Source organism: Vulpes vulpes, chromosome 13, assembly GCF_048418805.1.
Source record: "Vulpes vulpes isolate BD-2025 chromosome 13, VulVul3, whole genome shotgun sequence".
NCBI classification, from domain to species: Eukaryota; Metazoa; Chordata; class Mammalia; order Carnivora; family Canidae; genus Vulpes; species Vulpes vulpes.
Window position 1 is genome coordinate 90,509,690 of NC_132792.1, and position 20,866 is coordinate 90,530,555.

At 37.5% G+C, this 20,866-nt stretch overlaps 1 protein-coding gene across 9 annotated transcripts in view; it reads left to right on the forward strand.

Annotated features, from left to right (window-relative positions):
• Nucleotides 1-20,866, forward strand: part of MYOM1 (myomesin 1) — a 155,610-nt gene that overhangs the window by 44,370 nt on the left and 90,374 nt on the right. For all 9 annotated transcript variants that reach the window (XM_072735024.1, XM_072735025.1, XM_072735031.1 and 6 more), the window contains 6 exons: nt 6,630-6,770; nt 8,000-8,339; nt 9,251-9,408; nt 17,404-17,496; nt 19,394-19,482; nt 19,592-19,654. In XM_072735024.1, coding sequence (XP_072591125.1) covers nt 6,630-6,770; nt 8,000-8,339; nt 9,251-9,408; nt 17,404-17,496; nt 19,394-19,482; nt 19,592-19,654 — 884 coding nt within the window. The remainder of the gene's footprint in view (nt 1-6,629; nt 6,771-7,999; nt 8,340-9,250; nt 9,409-17,403; nt 17,497-19,393; nt 19,483-19,591; nt 19,655-20,866) is intronic.

Consider the following 20,866-nt stretch of genomic DNA (forward strand, 5'->3'; position numbering starts at 1 on the left):
TTTTAATTATTTATTTATTTATTTTTTTTTTGAGGAAAAGAATCTTAAGCAGACTCCCCTGCTGAGTGTGGAGCCCAACATGGGGCTCAGTCTCATAACCCTGAGATCATGACCTGAGCCAAAATCAAGAGTTCGACACTTAAATGACTGAGCCACCCAGGTGCCCCCCGCCCCCCGCATTTTGTAATTTCTGTCTCTTTGTTGTCATTCTTTTTTTGAGTCATTGTCATAATTCTTTTCTTTAATTCTTTAAACATGGTTTCCTTTATTAGTCTTTGAACATATTTATAACAGCTGCTTTGAAGTCCATTAAATCCAGCATCTGTGCACCCAGAAACAGCTTTTATCTACTGCTTTTTCTGTTGGTGTGGATTACATGTTTCTATTTCCTGGCATGTCTCATAATTTTTGTATTGTTAAAAATTGGACACATTAGATAATATATTGTAGCAATTCTGGATTCTGTGTTTTCCCCTAATGTGTTGTCATTGTGTTTTGGTTTTAATATCTTGTCTAAATGCACTTTACTGTGTGTGTATAAACTGTGTGTATAAACTATGTGACTATTGATGTCTCTACTCAACTTGCTTTTTAAATTATTGTTCTCATTTTTGAGTCTGAATTCATAGGGATCACATTGTGTTTGCATAGGTTAATGACCAGTAAATTAATGGTCAGATATTGTGCTCAAACAAAAACTTTCACTCTCTGGCAGTAGATCTGTATGTATGTTGGGGAGGATATTTAAAGTTCAGGTAACTTTTAAATATATACATCCTGGCTTTGCTTACTTCTAGACTCTCTTGTCTGTTCTCTACACATGAACATAGGATTAGTCAGCCAGTGATATGTGGATAATTTGAGTCCTCTCCAGTTTTTCCTATGCAGCACATGGTGAACTTTTGAAGCCTCCTGTGGTGGTCTTATTTCCCAGATCTTCCTATTAAATTGCTGACTGATCTACCAGTCTGCTGATTTTCCCAACCATGATTGGAACCTTCAGCTAACTCAATTGCTGGTCTTCCCTTGTTTGCTTTCCACTAGATTGCTAGTGTTTCTCACAATGCTGCTGGATATGGAGTTTTATCATGTTCTGCTCCAAATCAAGTCAACCCCCTCTGGTAATGAACATTCTGATTGTCACGCTTTTTTTTACTTTGATAGAAACACTGTATAAACTGAGCTGGGGGAGGAGGAGGGGAGAAGGCTAGGCAGAGTGACTTATAAACTTCCATTGTTCATATCTAAAGTTAAATGGCTTTTTTATGAATACTACTTCTCAATGTAGTGTATGCCTTTGGTTGATTTTCAGGGCCCTGAATGGGTTGGTTTTGACACTTGTATCCAGCTTTTTCATTGGTTTTTGGGGAGAGTAACTGCTGAAGTATTCATTCCATCATACTAGAAGTCCCACCTCTACATTGGTCATTTTTAATAACTACTCAGCAGATTCTGGTGTGAAGCCAAGATTGAGAATCACTGAGTTAGGATATGATGACAGGAGGATGAATAATTTCAATTTCATTCATTCAATAAGCATTTATTGAACACCATCAGTCACTGGACACAGTGCAGATACAAAGATAACTGAGACTGTCTCTCTCTATGAATGGTCATAGGCAGTGAGAAAGATAGAGCAATAATGTACTATAACCTGAGCATATAGGGCTGGGTGATGCTGGGTTTGGGAGCAGTGCCTACAGCCCATCGTTTTTCTGAAACATGCCAATAGGTTATCACATTTTCAGAAAGTAATAAGCAGATCCCTACTTAATGTAAGTATGAATAAAGTTTCTCATCTTGGGGAACTAGGACAGTTTCTCCCAAATTATATGATGATTACAAACATAACTTTAAGGAGCTAGCATTTTATTTCATGTAAAATTTAACAAGTTTTTTAATGCTGTATTTTCTCCTGAACTATGATAATTTCATAACTTGTGAATAAATTCAGGAATAGCAAATCCCTGTGGAAGTCATTATGGGCAGTGTGATATGGTATTATGGTCCCCAGAGTGATGTGTTCACAAAGGCAAACCATGGAAATATTAGCACTACTTTTTTTTTTTTTAAATCTAATTTGGGGATTCCTGGGTGGTGCAGTGGTTTGGCGCCTGCCTTTGGCCCAGGGCGTGATCCTGGAGACCTGGGAGCGAATCCCACATCGGGCTCCCAGTGCATGGAGCCTGCTTCTCCCTCTGCCTATGTCTCTGCCTCTCTCTCTCTCTCTCTGTGTGACTATCATAAAAAAAAATCTAATTTGGTCTTTAAATGTTTCTATTGATCGAATGTTTCATAAAGTATAACTTTATATAGCAGTATATGTGTATAACTTATAAATAAACAAATATAGGTAGATACCCCCAATATTTTTGGATTGGGAATACTCAATCACAAAAGTCAGAGACCACTGGTAGAGTGGTAATAACACTGACCTAAAGGGTACTACTCCTACTTCAGCTACAAACTTGTGTGTGAAAAATGGGTTGGTTACAAAGGTACTCTATGTCCTCTAAATCTATAAAACAAGGAGCTTGTTGTAAATATCCTTGAGATCTCTTCAGTTCTGGGATTTTATAAGTGATTTTTTTCTTTATTGTCCTGTCCAGTATAATTATTACATTGAAAGAACAGAAGGTTATCTTTTGTTGTTGTTGTTCAGTATTTGAATTGGATGAAGGTGTAAGCCTGTTTCTGAGTTCCTGGAATATTTCCAAAGGCAGCTCTCTGTACCTTGGCTACATTCCATCTCTTTGATGTTGCTGACTGTAGATATGATGATGCCATACACACTATGACAGTTCTTTAAATTCTGTTAAATTTAGGCATAAATTTTGGTAAAGGACATACCCCAGTTAGTAGCAGAGGGCAAAACTTTGTACATAGACACAGTTACATATGTGCAAGTGCATGCATGCACACACATATCAATCCTTAACTATTGCTTAATTTCATTGCCTTCATAAACTGAAATTCAGAAAGCTTCAAGAAAGCTTCAAGATTTAAGCTCAGTACACAAAGAACATTAATTGTACTTTTAATAGTTAAAAGATCCAAATAGATCCATGCATATCAAGTTTAGTGTCTACTCAGAAACTGACTTATGAGATAGAGGATTATTTTCAAAATTTAGATATAACCTAAAACTCAAGAGGTTAGCACAACCTTATTTCACCTTTTAATTTTTTTTAAGATTTTATTTATTTATTTATTTATTTATTTATTTATTTATTTGACTGAGCGCAAGTGGGTGGCGTGGGGCACAGAAGGAGAGGGAAAAGCTGCTGAGCAGGGAGCCCGATGAGGGGCCTTGATCCCAGGACACTGGAATCATGACCTGAGCCAAAGGCACTTAACTGACTGAGCCACCCAAGTGCCCCTATTTCACCTTTAAAAAAGTTTTTTTATTTAAATTCAATCTAGTTAACATATATTGTATTATTAGTTTCAGGGGTAGAAGTTAGTGATTCATTAGTTGCATATAATACCCAGGGCTCATTCCATCAAATGCTCTTCTTAATGCCCATCACCCAGTTACCCTATTCACCACCTTCCACCCCTGCCTCCAGCAACCCTCAGTTTGTTTCCTGGAGTTAAGAGTCTCTTGTGGTTTATCTCCCTCTTTGTTTTTATCATATTTTATTTTTCCTTCCCTTCCCTTATGTTCATCTGTTTTGTTTCTTGAATTCCACATATGAGTGAAATCATATGGTATTTGTCTTTCTCTGACTGACTTGTTTTGCTTTTTATTTCACCTTTTGATTTAAATTCAAAGGAATTTAAATTTTACATATTCTTCTTAGAACATTCTCCTCTAAAAACAATATTCAACTTTAGAATTCAATAGAATAAGATGTTAAACTTCATTGTTCATGGATCATAACAAAATAGACTTTTGATGTTTTTTTCTTCAAATAATTAGTTACACTGATTATTACATAGTTCCTTAAAACTTTGTTTCTCTGACTTAGTTTTGTTTGCTATTTTCAATAAGGAGTTATTGCTAAATAGTCTGTTGGCCTACTATTTTTACATTTCATCCCTTACATGCTCTTTCTTTTTTTAAGTTTATTTATTTATTTGAGAGATTGAGAGAGAGAGAGAGCAGGAGCAGGAGAAGCAGAGGGAAAGGGAGAGAATCCCAAGCAGACTCCCTGCTGAGCACTCATGGAGCTCAGAGATTGATGTGGGCCCTATCTTACAACCATGAGATCACAACCTGAGCTGAAACTAAGAGTCAGCACTTAATAGACTGTGCCACCCAGGTGCCCTGCTTTTTTTATTATTATTAGTAGTAGTATTCAAAAGCTTGAAGAAACTTTAGAGAACATAACAAAGGTTTTTTTTCTAAATACTTTGGATTTTTAAAATAATACTATATAATATAAAATATCATAATGTTTTTTGTGAAATTCTGTGTTCCAAATATCATATGAAATGGAAACTGATAATAGTGCCATGAATCTTTACCATAAAGTTCAATATTAAAAACCAGCTGTTGTGATTTACCTATGAGGATGGAGTAATCACATTCTGGCACATTCTATAAAATAAGTGCATCATTTTAAAGATTTATCTTAATAGGAAAAATGGCAGAAAAAAGAAACAACAACACAACACAAAGAATGACAAATCATAGCTGTTTCCATGTAAATAGATGTTGAAAATATGAGCTCACGAGAATGACTATAGGCACAGAATTAACATAAAGAAAAAGAGCAAAGAACAGAAAAATGAGAACAAAATGAAAAAATGCAAGTGTTTTATAAATAGAAAGAAGGAAACTCTTAAACTCCAAAATTGATTTTACTTTGCATGGTAATGAAATAAAGAGGAGAAGGAAAATACCACTTTAAACTTAGACCTGTATTAGCACAGCCTGTACTTTGTCATCTGCTGGGAGTATAGGATGCAGTCATTTTGCTGCTGCCTAGAACATGCAGCCAGGAACAAATTTCACTCAGCCTTCCAATTGGTAACCAATCCTCAACCGTGAATTCAAGGTTCTAACCTTTAATTTTAGTGCTGATCATAAACTAGGACTGAGATATTCACCACAGGGAAGGAGCTAGTTAGCGGGAGAGGAAGAAGTTTGCCACTTTATTCTGGGGGATCAAAGGCAGTAGCCCACCTTCTACCCTCCCCACCACCACCAACCGGCCCAGAGCCTCTGCACTCTCCTATACTTTCTAGAAGCCCTACAGTTCTGTGCTACTTGTTTAGCAGAGGATAGATTTACTTGCATTATTATGTGTTCGTTTTGCACTATGTGTATATTTGCCCTGTCTTCTGCTTTTGATTTAGGTCATCTCTTCGCTTTTCCTAATGCCTCTCAAAGATGGAAAAAGGATGAGGTTTGGATGGTTTGGAAGGTGTTTCTGTTTCAGCTGTTTGCTCTTCTCATGACACATCATACACATGCTTCACTTTCTTCCCAAATTTTCTCGAGACAAGGGGACTTTTTAATACTGTTTTTATTTTAGAATTATTTCAAATTATAAGGATAGTACAGAATTCTGGTAGACTTCCCTATTGTCAACATCTTTCATTACAAAGTAGACAGGGGCTTTTAATATGAGTCCACAGATTATTTTTTTTAAAGATTTTATTTATTCATGAGAGACAGAGAGAAAGAGAGGCAGAGACACACAGGCAGAGGGAGAAGCAGGCTCCATGCAGGAAGCCCAGTGTGGGACTCAATTCTGCGACTCCAGGATCACACCCTGAGCTGAAGGCAGACGCTTAACTGCTGAGCCACCCAGGTGTCCCAGAGTCCACAGATTAATTTGAGAGTCCATGAGCTCCTGAAATTCACGCCCACTTGTATATATATAAATGAAAATGCATTTCATTTCATTCAAGAACCACACAGATTAAGATTGCACTTTTGGATTTATCAATCCTTTGCCCTAGGTGCAATATATGTACTCAAGTTTCCTGCCATGCTAATACATTTTTAGATTTATTTAGCACACTATCTACCTCCAAATGCACATTTGCACAAATATGCATGGGCGGATTTTTGGTACAACAGAACTGACCAAAGGGTTCTTTATCACATCCCTGTAACTCTCTGAATTACTAAACACTATGTGTTCACATAAAATATATTAACTCTTGTTTGAAGAACTCAGTGTTTCTTCTAAGAGAGGAGTCTGTCTATACTACATAAAGGTCTCAAAGTTTGAACCTTGGGGTCCTGCATCAAAATGGTTTGGTGGGAAAGGGAGAAGGACTCCCTATCCAGAACAATTTATATTTTATCAGTCTCCTGAAAAGATTTGGATAAAACCATATTTATAGACTTCCTAAGTTTTGAACATTAATTTAACAGGAAAGGGTATTTGGAACTATTACAAAACATTACTGTTTTCTCTTGAAACTTTGGGGGTGGTAGATAACAAAGCTATGAAATTACAATAGACCTAATTTTCTCTTGTGTCTACATAGAGTGCATTGTATGAAGTCTTTCTCATTTCACTTAAGTTCTAAAGACGAAAGATATTATAACATCAGAAATCCAGGATTCTGTGAAAGCTCCCCCAAGTTAAAACTTCTGTGCATAAGCAGTTTTGAATATTTTCAATGCTATTTTTGCTTATTTCCTAATATTAGGGGTTTTGTTTCAGACTTACAGATTCCAGTCTGATGTTAGAAGATTATTCATCCAAGTTGAGCCCCCAAACAAAGAGAGCCAAGAAGAGCCTTCTCTCTGGGGAGGAGAAGGAAAATTTGCCAAGTGACTATATGGTGCCCATTTTCTCAGGACGGTATGTATGCATTCTCTTCCTGGCTTTAAATATTTGAAAATGAAGAGTAAATGTCAGGTAATAATAATAATTGCAGCTGATATTTATTGAGCACTTAACTATACTGATTGAGAAAGATGTAAGGAACTTTGGAACTCAGCACTTAGGGAAACTTGTTCATTGTGAAAATCTGCCATCACCAGGATGGCTACATGACAAGAAAGAATGATCAAGAACTTAGTTCTAGTTATGTAACTGATTGAAATTAGGATGAGAGCATTGGATGCTAGTGATTGGACTCTATATATAGTCACTAGAATAGAAAGGTTAAAAACCATAAAATATTGGATGAATGAAAAAATTCAGATGTTATGTTTAGGCAGAAAGAAGCCATTGTGGTTGCCAATGTGGTTTTAATTATTATTCATTTTGAAGAAAAAATTCTTAGATAACATAGACCAAGTAAAAGAATGGCATCATAATTTGAATGCCTGCTTATTTGATATTTTTTAATGTAAAAAAGATTACTATTTATCTTGAGGCAAACTTCAAACAAAATAATCATGAAATCACAAGTCCATAATGCCAAATTTCTGTGTTTACAAGGTAAATATTTGTGTATGTTCTTTTTTTAAAAATGTAAACTTTTTTTGAGTTATTATAATATCTAGAGGAATCTTGAAACCTGTTTGAGACACCCAATTAAGATTTAATGTGAACCTTTGGAACCTTCCCTGTTTATTTTCCTTTGAATTTAGATCAAGCATGCAGTCCCATATCAGGATCACAGGCACACAAACAATATATCATCTTACATTTTTTCTGGAAGGAAAATCATAAGTTAATCTTTTATTGTAGACTCAATCCTATTTAAATACCCTAAAGAAACCAATGAAATGACCTTAAGCAACTATCTAATTTCTCTGAGCCTTGTTACTGTATGTCTAAAAAACAAATGATAGAGTTTACCACATAGGATTGTTGTGGGCATAAAATGAGATAATGTATGTAAACAGCACTTGGCGACACCACAGTCATGGTAGGAATTATTATTGCTGTGACCATTACAGGTTAAAGTGATGATCACTTCTGAATCGGAAGCTTTAACTCCTGATTTACTAGGTTTTTCTCTGTCAGGTTTTCTTTGGGTACAGTACACAATGTCTAAATTCTGATACTTTAAACTTAGCTAAATTAGGCAATCCTATCACTGCCATCCACAGTATCCATGTTTTGCTCTTATATTTTAGCCAAGTGCATGTCAGTGGACTTACAGATACGGAAGAAGAAAGAATTAAAGAAGCTGCTGCTTATATAGCCCAGAGAAATCTTCTTGCTAGTGAAGAAGGAATCATGGCATCCAAACAGTCTGCAGTATCCAAACAGTCTGCAGTATCCAAACAGTCTGCAGTGTCCAAACAGTCCACAGTATCCAAACAGTCCACTGTATCCAAACAGTCTGCAGTATCCAAACAGTCCGCGGTATCCAAACAATCTGCATCCACTCTTCACCAGGAGGAAGCTTTTGAGAAGAAGTCAAGGAAAGTAGCAATTCGAGAAAAGGCAGAGCACCTGTCGCTGACAAAAACAGTAAGAACAGACAATTTAATATAATTTACAAAAGTAAAAATGTATATGACATTGTGTGTGTACCTATAGATTTGTTTTGAATGAAGAAAATACGTAGTCTTACAGAGAAACAAAACTAAAGAAAACAAGGAGGAAAACATCAAAAATGTATGAGTCAAAGAAAGAGGTAGTAGTTTTATTTTTTATTTATTTGTTTTTTAAAGATTTTATTTATTCATGAGAGACACAGAGAGAGAGAGAGGCAGAGACACAGGCAGAGGGAGAAGCAGGCTCCATGCAGGGAGCCTGACATGGGACTCGATCCCAGGTTTCCAGGATCAAGCCCTGTTCTGAAGGCGGTGCTAAACTGCTGAGCCACCTGGGCTGCTCCAGTAGTTTTAAATTCCATGGAATTTTAGGTTCTACGGAAATTATTCTAAAGAACCATAAGAAATCTGCCTTAGGGAAAGTAAAATATGTTGCTGAGGTTTAGAACATAAAAAATGGAATGTATCTTTTTAAAAGTGGGAAGGAGGGGTGCCTGGGTGGCACAGCTGCTTAAGCGACTGACTCTTAATTTTTGGCTCAGGTCATGATCTCAGGGTCATGAGATTGAACCCCGGGAAGAGTCCTGAGTCAAGCCCCACGTGGGGTTCTATGCTAGACACTGAGTCTGCTTGTACCCCTTCCTCCCCCAGTACCCCTCCCCTCTGCTTGCTTGCTCTCCTTCTCTCTCTCACTAAAAGAAATAGATAGATAAATAAATAAATAAATAAAATTTTTAAAAAGGTGGTGCGAAGAGAGAGAAGGCATTTGGTCTAAATAGAAAAGTAAGCCCCCAAGTGGAAAAATGATAATTTGGGGTTTTGTTATTTTAGTAGTACGGAGTACTTTGATTTCATAGAATTTTGATTATTTTTTTTTTTTTGTAGTTAGAAGAAACTGAGGCATTTCATAGAAAGTTGAATGAAGATCATCTTCTCCATGCTCCTGAATTTGTCATTAAACCTCGTTCCCACACTGTTTGGGAGAAAGAAAATGTAAAATTACATTGCTCTGTATCTGGCTGGCCAGAACCTCGTCTCACCTGGTATGTTATCTTTATGGAAACTACTCATAGAATCTATTACACAAAATAATTTTACCTCTAGTGAAAATATTTGGTATTATGAATATGCAAGAGTCAATATAAGCACCTGTAAGTTTGTATAGATTTTTTAAATAGTGAAGAAAAGATACAAGGATGAATATTTTATGAATGAGAAGAAAGAACAGTCTTGCATATGTTATGAGATATTATATAATACTTCATAATCCTGTTATAAAAGGCATCTTTATCTTACTTTAAAATATTAAAGTGTAAAAAAAAAAATATTAAAGTGTAGTCAACATATTTACATACAAAGAAAATACATGGCTTATGACTGCTGTGGGCTATAAAATTTAAATAAAAATTTGCTCCCATATAATATAGGTATTACTTTGTGACCAGAAGCAAAACTCTTTTTAAAAAATAATTAAAACCCAGAGGACTTTATCTCTACTACTCACATGAGTTGGGTCTCAACCTGTTTTCTAAAGCCAAGCAAAAGAGGGAACTGGATGGAATATATTACTCAATAGGAGGTCTTAAGAAATTTTCTTTCCATAAAGAATAAGCACCCGTTATCTCTTTCCATCGTATATCCTATTGCAATTGTCAATGACATCATGGTCCCTAAACTTCAAACTTTCTGTTTGTATGTCATGATACCTGCCACAGACAGCAGAAGTATGAAAATGGTAGAACCAACCTACAAAGATGTTTTCTGTTTAATTCCCTGACACAGGTATTTTGCATGCTGTTTTCTATCCTCGGGAGTGTTGGTAAATGCACCCTGTGTTGCAGTATAAATGCCACACAGAATGTCATTGCAACCTGCAGAGGGCCTGACTCTTCCTTTCTGGTCCATTATCTCTGTTGAGCAGACACCTGGCTAGTAGAGGTGACTGACAAGGAACATATTTCAATGAAAATGAAGTTTTTTTTTTAAATCAATTTACAAGCTTTAAGTATGAAGGTATACTACATGAAGCTAGGAATCAATTAATCTTGACCCCACCTTTCTCTGTGACTATGGAGTTGTATAGTTTGGCCTATCAAAGGGACATTCTCTCTTAAAAAACATTACTTCCCACCTCAAAAAGAAATCTAAACTTTCCAATTGCAATGTGTGAAGAATAACAGATTTTCAGCTCGAAGAAATATTATTTGACCAGCAAGAATTTTCAGCTCTAAGAAATATTATTTGATCAGTAAGAAATTCCTCTTCTCTTATGAATTAAAATGTACTACTCATAAATGAATAATTGAATGAATAATAATAATCAGGTAGATATATTTATTACACAATATTCTTTTTTTCCCCTGCTTTTTAAAAATTAGAGTTAAAGGTGACTTTCAAAAGGATACAAAGCAATTTCTGGGCAGTAAATACTAATTTCTTAAGTATTTGTTTATTCTGCTAAATACATAGCTGCTAGAATACAATACAACCATGCTGTGTATCACTGATAGTGTTATTGGGCAAGAGTGATATGTTTTCACAGAAGCAGAGCTCAGACTCTGTCAGAGATGAAACTCCTACATCATGTTGTGTTGGCTGGAAAAGGAGTGATTGAAAAAAAGCAAAACATAGAAAAATTCCCCACAAAAATATGAGATGTCTGAATTGTCAACTCTTTGAGTTCTAGTTAAATTGTAAAATAGAAATACTGTCAATTTTCAGTTTTCCTCGCTAGTGGAGCTGAGAAGTAGTATGACTAACTCCCCAAATCTTTCACATCTGGCTTTGAAATATTTTTTTCCCTAACATTGAACTTCATGTCTTCATTTTAACAAAAATGAAGACACAGACACAAGATTTGTCTCAGGAACAATTGGGAAGCTGTTCATTTGCTGGAACAAGTCTTCTCAACTCATCCTGCACATCCTCTAGTGCTTGGAGAAGACGACTCCATTCTTTATAAAATTCTCCCTGTAGAGCTAGATCAGAGCATTTCTCAGAAAATCCTGTTGTGTTGCAGGCCAAGTGTAAAGCAAATATGAAAACAAAAGAACCGTGGACCACTAAGAAAATAGTTAACTGTACTTCAGAGAGCAAGATTTGCCCCTGGATAAGGCTTACATTTAGACAGTCATCTCGCAGATAACTGAAAATTTGGTATGGTGGTAAGCAAGGTCAGATCCAGTTTTGTGGGGCATGAAACTCATACAATTTGGGGGCACTCTTTACTAAAAATAATGTTAATATTATAAATTAGGCAGTGAGCCTTGAGGAGACCCATGACGGTGAGAGACCCTGAAGCTTCAATGGCCTCCAGGTAAACCCACCTCTGGGAGTAAACTTCTATGTGGGATTAGTGTTCCTTCCTAGGTATGCTGCCTTTTAAAGAATAATAATTAAATGAAGCTCTGATTTACTTTGTAACACTGATATAGAGCATACAATCTTCCATAAGCAGTCTTCCCGTCAATGAGCATGGGACCCACAGCGCAAACCAAGGTTGTCAGTGGTTACTTCGCTGGCATTTTATGTCTTTTTGTTACTCAACTGTAGTTTTCTGGGCCTGACACCGAGTACCAGTATGAAAGAAATAATTAAGGATGACCTTCCTAAATAGAAGGAGGTAAATTATGGGAACAAGCATGTGACAAGGCTTTCTACAGTCGTGCTGCCTCCTCTTGTAGCTGTTAGGTCCTTTGCCATGTTTTTCAAGGGCATATGTGCCTGGAGCTGGCTCCCTTAGAGCCCTTTCCAAAGAGGGTTAAGTTCCAACTTTCCACTAAGCACCCTCAGGGCTTGGGAGTCCCTGAGGTCTAACAAATGATATGAACAGGCAGCAGCTGTTCTTTGGCCAATCCCATGTACTGACCAAGTATGTCTAAGTGGAATCCACTAAATGACAGGAGTACATATCACTCATCAGGGCCAGGTGCAGAGACACCAAAGAGCACTATCCTGTTCCCAAGTCAATTTAAGAGCAGAAGGAAACCTGTTTCAGCATCAGGGCCGGTAGAAAAGTCAGTTGCAAGGATGTTTCTGCGCCACCAGAGTGAAATCCTCCTGAAGGAGGATATATATATATATATATATGGTTATATATATATATATATATAGTTAAAAGCTCCAAAATTGTTTTACTTAATTTAATAGGTTATCATCACATAATGACTTGTATAACTATATATATATTGGTTTATATATTGGTTTAAAAGAAGAGGAAAAAAATTAATGTTTGTATTTGTTTTACTTGCATAAAGAAACTCTGGAAGGATTCAAAGGAACCCAAGGATAACAGTTATCTGTGGGGAATGAGCTGGGTAGGAGACAGACACGTTTGAGGATGGAGACTGTTTCCCGTGTACCTTTATACTTTCTGGTTCCTGGACCATATAAATATATTGCCTATTCAAATTTTTAAAATCATATGAAATAGGGGAGAAAAGTTCTCTTTTAAAAAAGGAAAGAATTGAGTTAATTTTATATGTCTTAAAAAAAGAGCCAGACTTAATTGAATTTCCAGTTCTAAGTCTAGATCAATTTTGTCAATGAAAATCTGGATTGTAATCTGTGGGGAGTCATGCAAAGTCACTGGAACAATGTGTTGGTGTTAATGAGTAGCAATTCATTCGTTCTCTACTCACTCAACACCCATGTTTTTGGATCTATCTGTGAATACCAGGCTAGATCCTCCAGTGGGACACTTAAAATACTTGTTTGGAATTCTACACATCACCCCTGAAGTTATTGTCAAATAAACACTTTTGTCATTAGGCATGATAATAATTCAATACCTCAGAATAAAATAGTATGAGAAATGTATTTCAGGAAGAGTCTGGAGACTTGAAAAAGCCTTATTCTGTGTTTGCAAATTATGAGAATTTATAAATTTCATAATAGAGTCATATGTTGAATTTGTTTACAAGATAGAGTTATTCACAATGCTACTTAAATTTGGCAATTACTAAAAACAAAAAAAATTGGCAATTACTACCATATTATCTTTGGAAAACAACCTACATTTAACATGGTTTAATATTAAAATTATTTATAATTTATAATTACTTCCCAACGTAAGGGTTCAGGGTTTTATTTTAGATTTTTCTTATTTATTTAAGTCCAAAGTCTAACCTAATGGGATAGATCTCTCTCAGCCAACTGGTTTTTAAAGTGGGTAATAGCTATTTATTAAAAATATAAAGTTGGATTCTAAGTAGTAATCACAGTTTGTGGTGAGATTCAACATGTTAGAGATCATTTTGGCATACATTATTTTTTTATAGAAATTATAATGAAAAAAAAAGAAAAAAAGAAATTAGAATGAACTTTTTTGCTTGACCATGCTTTACACTGCCGAAGAGCTTTCACTGTAACCCCTTGTTATCCAGTCAGCCCAAGATCCAGACATTTATTCGGGGGAATGAAGTGTGTGTTTTACACATATAAATGAAGAATATTATTCTACAAATACTTACAGTATAATGGAAGCTCATTAACTAATGAATAGTTCATAAGCTCTACATGAAAATGGTAAGGAAAATGGTGTACATCTGAATATTTACTAGAATTTCAGAAGCCTTGGGGTGCTTGGGTGGCTCAGTTGCTTAAGCCTCCAACTCTTGGTTTAGGCTCAGGGTCATGATCTCAGGGTCCTGAGACTGAGCCCATGTCATTGTAGGGCTCCCCGCTCAGCAGGGAGTCTGCTTCTCCCCACCTTTCTCTCACTTTGCTCCTCCCTCCACCTCATACACTCACTCTCTCAAATAAATAAATAAATCTTCTTTAAAAAAATAGAATTTCAGAAGCCTTTTGACAAATAACCCCAGAGTGTAGATTACGCTCCAAAATTAGCCTCTGACTGGCCTGTTCGGAATTTAATTTTCCAGAAATAACAAGCTCTGAAGAATATACAGAGCAGGCCAAAAAATCTTGTCTTCTTCCCGGACTTCATTCTGTAGATAGGCAATCTCAAAGTGACCCCACATCTGAACAACTAAGTGAAGTTCTCAGAGAATAGAATAGAATTGCTTCCTAACTCAGTCCTTGTCTGCTGCTTTACAACAGGCTTTTCTTACACTGACATCTGGAGTTCCCGAGGAAAGACTAGAAGATCCTCCAAGTGTGTGTTGTGCGCACGTAAATTTTAAACCGACTTCTTGTGCCAGGTGGTCACATTAGAAAAGTCATGGGTATTTAGCTGGGGGAAGGCATTAAAGTGCTAAGTCGGGTAGTGCTGGAGAGCAAGGAAGGTGAAGCATCCCTGGGAGCTGCAAGATACTGTTTTAACTCAAAGTTTATGGAGATATGAACACCATTTTTGGTCAGAAGCCAAATCGACGGTCACTAGATTGATTGCTCCGTACCACAGGCCATAGCCTTCGGTGTCATATTTCTCTTCTTGTGCTAAAAAGAACTACCAAGAGCACCCCAGCACATGAACAAACCCAAGCAAGAGGGAGCTTTTGAGTCAAGTGTGAAATGACTGAGACCAATTTATTCTGAAGAACATGCTAATTAACTTGTTTTACTCTGTCATTCATCAAAACAAGGAATGTTTGAAATTAGGAGCAGCTAGCAGATTTCTTTTTCTAGGCCATCTCTGCTCAAATAGCCCTGTCTGCCTAGAGCCCTGTGGTGAGATGGCCGGCTGAGGATGCTTTGGAGCTGGTAGGAAACAGCTTGCACTTCTGCTGTGGGTGGGGTAGAGGGTTGTACCTCTCCACCTGCCACACAGCTGTGGTTCCTCAGCCCAGGCAACCCTCTCATTTCACATCTGAGGGAACTAACACACAAAGAGCCTCAGTTTACCTTCTTGGCACGTACTTATTTTAAATTATCCATATCATGAAGTGCATGTTTGCCAGAACTCTGTGCCTTCAGCCAAACATTATGAAGCCACAATTAACCTATTGTTACACAATAATACTGTTTAAGCCAATTTAACAAACACTGGGTGCCTAATATTTGCCCATGACTCATCCTTCCTTGAGAGTAGGAATAGAATAAATATGGATCAGACCCAACCCCTGTCACCAAGGCAATGACAGCTTAATTGAAGAGACACATATCCAACCATAATCTGATGAATGTTATGTATCTTGCAGCTTGAACCACGTAACACTGGTGTAGAGAGGCAGGAGTAATTAATATCATGGGAGATTTCAGGGAGGAGTTTATTGAAGAAATGGTATGTGATCTGAACCTCGAAGGATAAGCTGGGATTTTGCTAGGTGTAGAAAGAAAATGATGCATTTTTAAAAGTATAGAACATGAATATATCTTTAGTGACATCGGCTATGTGTGAGTGTGTAAGCTGGGAAGAAGAAGGAACTGACTGAAGATTATTTTCTTTCCTCCTCTCCCTTTCCACCCCGTTTTGGGCTCCCAAACCTCATTATAACCATTTCTAGAAGTCTGGAGAAATAAAATGCAGCTGAACAGAGAATAGTTGGAATAGCATCATATGTTGTCACGAGCCAGACCGTTGGGTTCAAATCCCAGTTCTGTTATCTAGCTGTGTGAACTGGGGCAAGTTATTTAATCTCCCCATGCCTTGGCTTCTTCATCAGGGAAATTATGTTAAAAATAGTGCTACCTCAGGCAATTATTGTTAAGGATTGAATTTTTGTATTCTTGTTTTTAAAAGATTTTATTATTTATTTAACAGAGAGAAAGAGAGGGAGAGAGCTCACCAGCAGAGGGGAGGGACAAAGCAACAGGGAGAAGCAGATTCCCTGCTGAGCAGGGAGCACGATGTGGGACTCCATCCCAAGGCCCTGGGATCATGACCTGAGCCAAAGGCAGACATTTAACTGACTGAGCCACCCAGGCTGAATTTTCTAATCTATGTGTAAACACCTAGACCTTTGCATGGCTCACAGTAAATGCTCTGTCTCAGTTGTGATTATTAGTGTTATTTATATTATCCATGCACATGAAGTGGGGTGTTCAGAGGGAAAACAAATGAAATCTAGCTCTTTTTTTTTTTTTTTAAATCTCTTCTTTTTGGACATTAAATGTCTCCAGCAGAAAAGCCTCATCTGGCACCAAGTCATTGTCTATTGAGGGAATGAGGACATGGTGAAGAGTCAAGGTGCCCCTTCCAGACTTGTGAGATAATATCTCAGGAAGGGCTCCTACATGTAGCTCTACCCTCTGAGGGCTGAGAGGCTTAACCAGGAATGGAACAGTCAGAAAAAGGCAATCTCTCAGCTTTTATTTGTCAGATTTTTTCCTTCATGATTAATATTTAAGTTCTTCCAAGCTGAGAGTCATACTTGCTTTTAACAGAACAAAACACTTAAATGTAATGAGCTTTCAAAATACAATGACTTTGTTTTTAACAACATGCTAGAATGTTAGTGGGAAGAATGTTTTGCTTTCATCCTACACAGAGAGCCAACAATAAAACCCCCAACACAAAGCCTTCTTTCTGTTCTGTCAACAATAGACAAGTTTTTCTTTAGGTCTTTGATTGAAGTATAATATACACACACAAAAAGTACATATTACATATATAATGTAGAGCTTTGATGAGCTTTTGTAGACTGCACACAGCCACGTGACCAGCACCCAAATAAGAAACCAAACAATATCAGTTGCCCAAGATGCATCCTTCATATCTGTTGTCTACACCCGGGGGAAATCACTCTCCTGACTTCCAACAGCAGTAATTTGGTCTTTTATGGTGTTGTACTTTATATAAAAGCAATCATTATACTATGTACTCTTTTGTGTCTGGCGCTGTTCATTCAACATTGTGTATGTGAGACTCCACCACATTGTTATGAATGGTCAACTCCTTAAATGTAATTTTTATGATGGAGAAGAGGAAAGCATGCTCATTGAGAACTTTTATTGTATTTACAGTGTATTTTATTTAATCTACTATGGATTTGTATTTATTCAATAGGTGCTGCTGCTAATCTCAGTGCCATGTTTCCAAGTGTTCTTTCAAGAACAAGAATCACATATGTGTGCGCTTTTAATCATAAAGCTATTTACATTTCAACTTACTTTGCCTTGTTTCCATCATCTTGTAGGTATAAAAACCAGGTGCCAATTAACGTCCATGCAAACCCTGGAAAATATATTATTGAGAGTCGATATGGAATGCACACTCTGGAGATCAATGCGTAAGAGGATATCAGGATCCATGTGTGTTGTGTGACAGTTGCCTGGGGAGGCATGTCAGCACTCCAGTTAACAACAGCTGTCCCCCTTTTTTCCCCAATGCAACATAATCATAAAGTGATCTTACGTTTGAATTTAAAGATGATGAGAAAAAAATTAACTTGTATCTTTTAGTTTATCCTTTTATATTCTTGGGAGTTTTTCTTAGACATTAGTAAGAAAATAAGTTACATAAATAGGCATTTATATTTAGTTATCCTTCCACACTCCAAGTCAATATCATCATAATCATCATCATCATCATCATCATCATCCTTTTTTTGCCTTAAATTAGCAAAGGCCATGGAGATTGTGGTGGGTGGCACTGAAAGTAAGCTGCACTGGAATAAATTCTCTCCTTCAGTTCACCAGGAAGTGTGGGTAACTGCGCCCACCCTGTCAGCCTGCAGATGGAGGCAGGACTGGACTGAGATGTTTTTAGAGCAAAATCCGTAGCAAAATTTCTAAGTCCTCAAACATTAATTGTATCTCCTAATATCGTTTTGAAATCCAAGCCTGGTTATGTGGATGAAAAAGTTAAGTTCACACCATGTTCAGTTCACATGGAACCATGACATGCTGAGATGTCAAAGTAAAATTTACATCATTCTGGGATCCCTGGGTGGCGCAGCGGTTTGGCGCCTGCCTTTGGCCCAGGGCGCGATCCTGGAGACCCGGGATCGAATCCCACATTGGGCTCCCGGTGCATGGAGCCTGCTTCTCCCTCTGCCTGTGTCTCTGCCTCTCTCTCTCTCTCTCTCTCTCTCTCTCTGTCTGTGTGACTATCATAAATTAAAAAAAAAATTACATCATTCTTATCTAAATTCTCTCAAGAGAATTATAGCCTTCCCCTCAGATCAGAGCAGGTGACACATGTGATACTGGGTTTCAAGCAGGACCGTGGGGTTCTGTGACATTTGCCAAACACCGACCTTGACCTAAAGTCATTTCAGTTCTGCCAGTGGATGATTCTGCTGAGGCTGCAGTGAGCTAGCTATGTGGTTGCTTTATAATTAAGTAGTTATGAGAAAGGCAACCATATTGACCTTCCTGTAAAATTTCAATGAGAAGTTTTTACAAATGACACTAAATCCAGAAGGTCAATGAAAAACACAGACACTGGCGTGATAAGACACAAAACGACCTGCATTGATATCTTAGCTTGTTCATCATCTCCAGGAGATGATTCTTTCTCTTACTTATTAAACACATCCTAATTTCTGTATTATAACTTATAGGAACTTCCGAATGGCACTGCTATGTTGTGCTGTGGGCTGAAACTCCAAGTGTGACCTGAATCTTAGCTGAGTTGAGACATAAACACCATATTTGTACTTTGAAGCTAGAACACCGAACCACACATTAGACAGACCTGGATCCGGCTTATAGCTCAGGGAGGCTGTGAGAGTCCATAAAGAGAGGCTGTGTCTTTCCCTCCCTGTCGCCCTGTGGCCCCCAGACAGAAACTCTCCCTGAGGGAGGCCAGCAGGAAGGTTGTACCCCTGGGGTGCTCTGGGTAGTTACCTGTTCAGACATCTGCTCCTGACACCGCTTTAGACCCGCTGATCATAACACTGTGTTATAATTTATGCGCTTAATAGTTTATTGACATGTTTTGGGGATATGGGCTAAGGTCACAGAGGACTATAGATATCCTCCTCCCATACTGTGCTGCTGGCCTGAAACTGTAGTAGTTATCTTGGCGTTGTGTGAAATCCCAGAGAGCTAGATCAGAGTTAGCTTCAAAAAGTCCCCATGAGCCACGTGTTAGCCTATGATTTGCAGTGTGCCATGTTAGCAAAGAGATCCTTGATAGAACAGCTTATAGCGATGGTCACTCCTTTCCATCTGTTCTTTCAGATGTGATTTTGAAGACACTGCCCAGTACCGGGCCTCAGCGATGAACGTTAAAGGGGAGCTTTCAGCATATGCTTCAGTCGTGGTAAAGAGTAGGTTTGCTGGACTTGTTTTATTCAAAGTGTATTTTTAAAAAGTTATCCTCATTACAAAAAAATAAATCAGGGAGCAGTTCACATGCATTTCTGCTTTCTTTTCTAGGATATAAGGGAGAGTTTGATGAAACTCGCTTCCATGCTGGGGTTTCCACCCTGCCCCTCAGCTGTAAGTTTAAAAATATATTTGCTAAGTGTCATCCCTATTCAAAATACAGCAGAATAAGCCATTCTATAATGCTGTAACAAAAGGTAGGATTATTATAATATATGCTAGTATGTACATAATAGCTATCTATGCTGGGTTTAATTTTTAGATTCTTTGATTACTATTCTCTTTCTGAATATAACCATTTTGTTCTGGTTTTATAAAAGCCCAGATATGATGAACTAGAAGTGACAAGTACTTTTAAGTCTTTCTGTGTTAAACTGAAAAAGATCATTACACAAACCTGTATAGAGTGATTTAACCATGCACAACTGCCTTCCCCCCAAAGTCTGTATTGAATTAGAGCATTCAGATCAGCATCACCTCCTAGAGAAATCCATGTCTGACTCTCACTGCATCCCTCCTCTATCCAGTCAGGGTTGGGTGTCCCTGGTGAGACCACAGCACCTCCATCAGAAAATCTATTACACTGGACACCATTAACTATTATGGGTCTTTTTCTCCCACTGGCCTAACAACCGCTTGAAGGCAAAGCTGGACCTTTTATCTCTAAACCCCAGTGCCTGACTCAAAGTAGATGTTTGATAATGAATGAATAAATACATTAATTTGTGAAGTGCAATTTAAAATGAAGTCTGGAGGCACCTGACTGGCTCAGTCAGTTAAGCGTCTAATCTCGATTTCAACTCAGGTCATGGTCTCAGGGTCCTGAGATCAAGCCCCGAGCTGGGCTCCACACTAGGCATGGAGCCTGTTTAAGATTATCTCTCCCTCTCCCACAGCCCCTCCCCCTTCACTCTTGGAAAATAAATAACTAATTAAATGTCTAAATGTGCTTTAATAACATCCTACTAAAAATATTCTGATCTGTGGCAATTTGTGAACTTCAATCATTTCACCCATATCAGAACATCTTTTCATAGGAAACAATAAAAGTAAAATTCTTATGGTTGTTCAAATAATTAGATGCTTATGGTGGTAAGACTGAAAAAGGTAGTAAAGCTTAAACTTATTTTCTGTACATTAAAAAATAAGTGATAGTTTTGAAAATGCTTGATGAAGGTACTTTTTCATGGGTCAGTTTTTCACCTTACTGGCTAGTTTGATGTCTGTAGATGACCTATCCCATCTTGGGATATTTAATATTTTAATATTCCAAGTTTTAACCTTTAGTATCAATGCCGTGGGAGGGGATGATGGGCAGGAGTGATG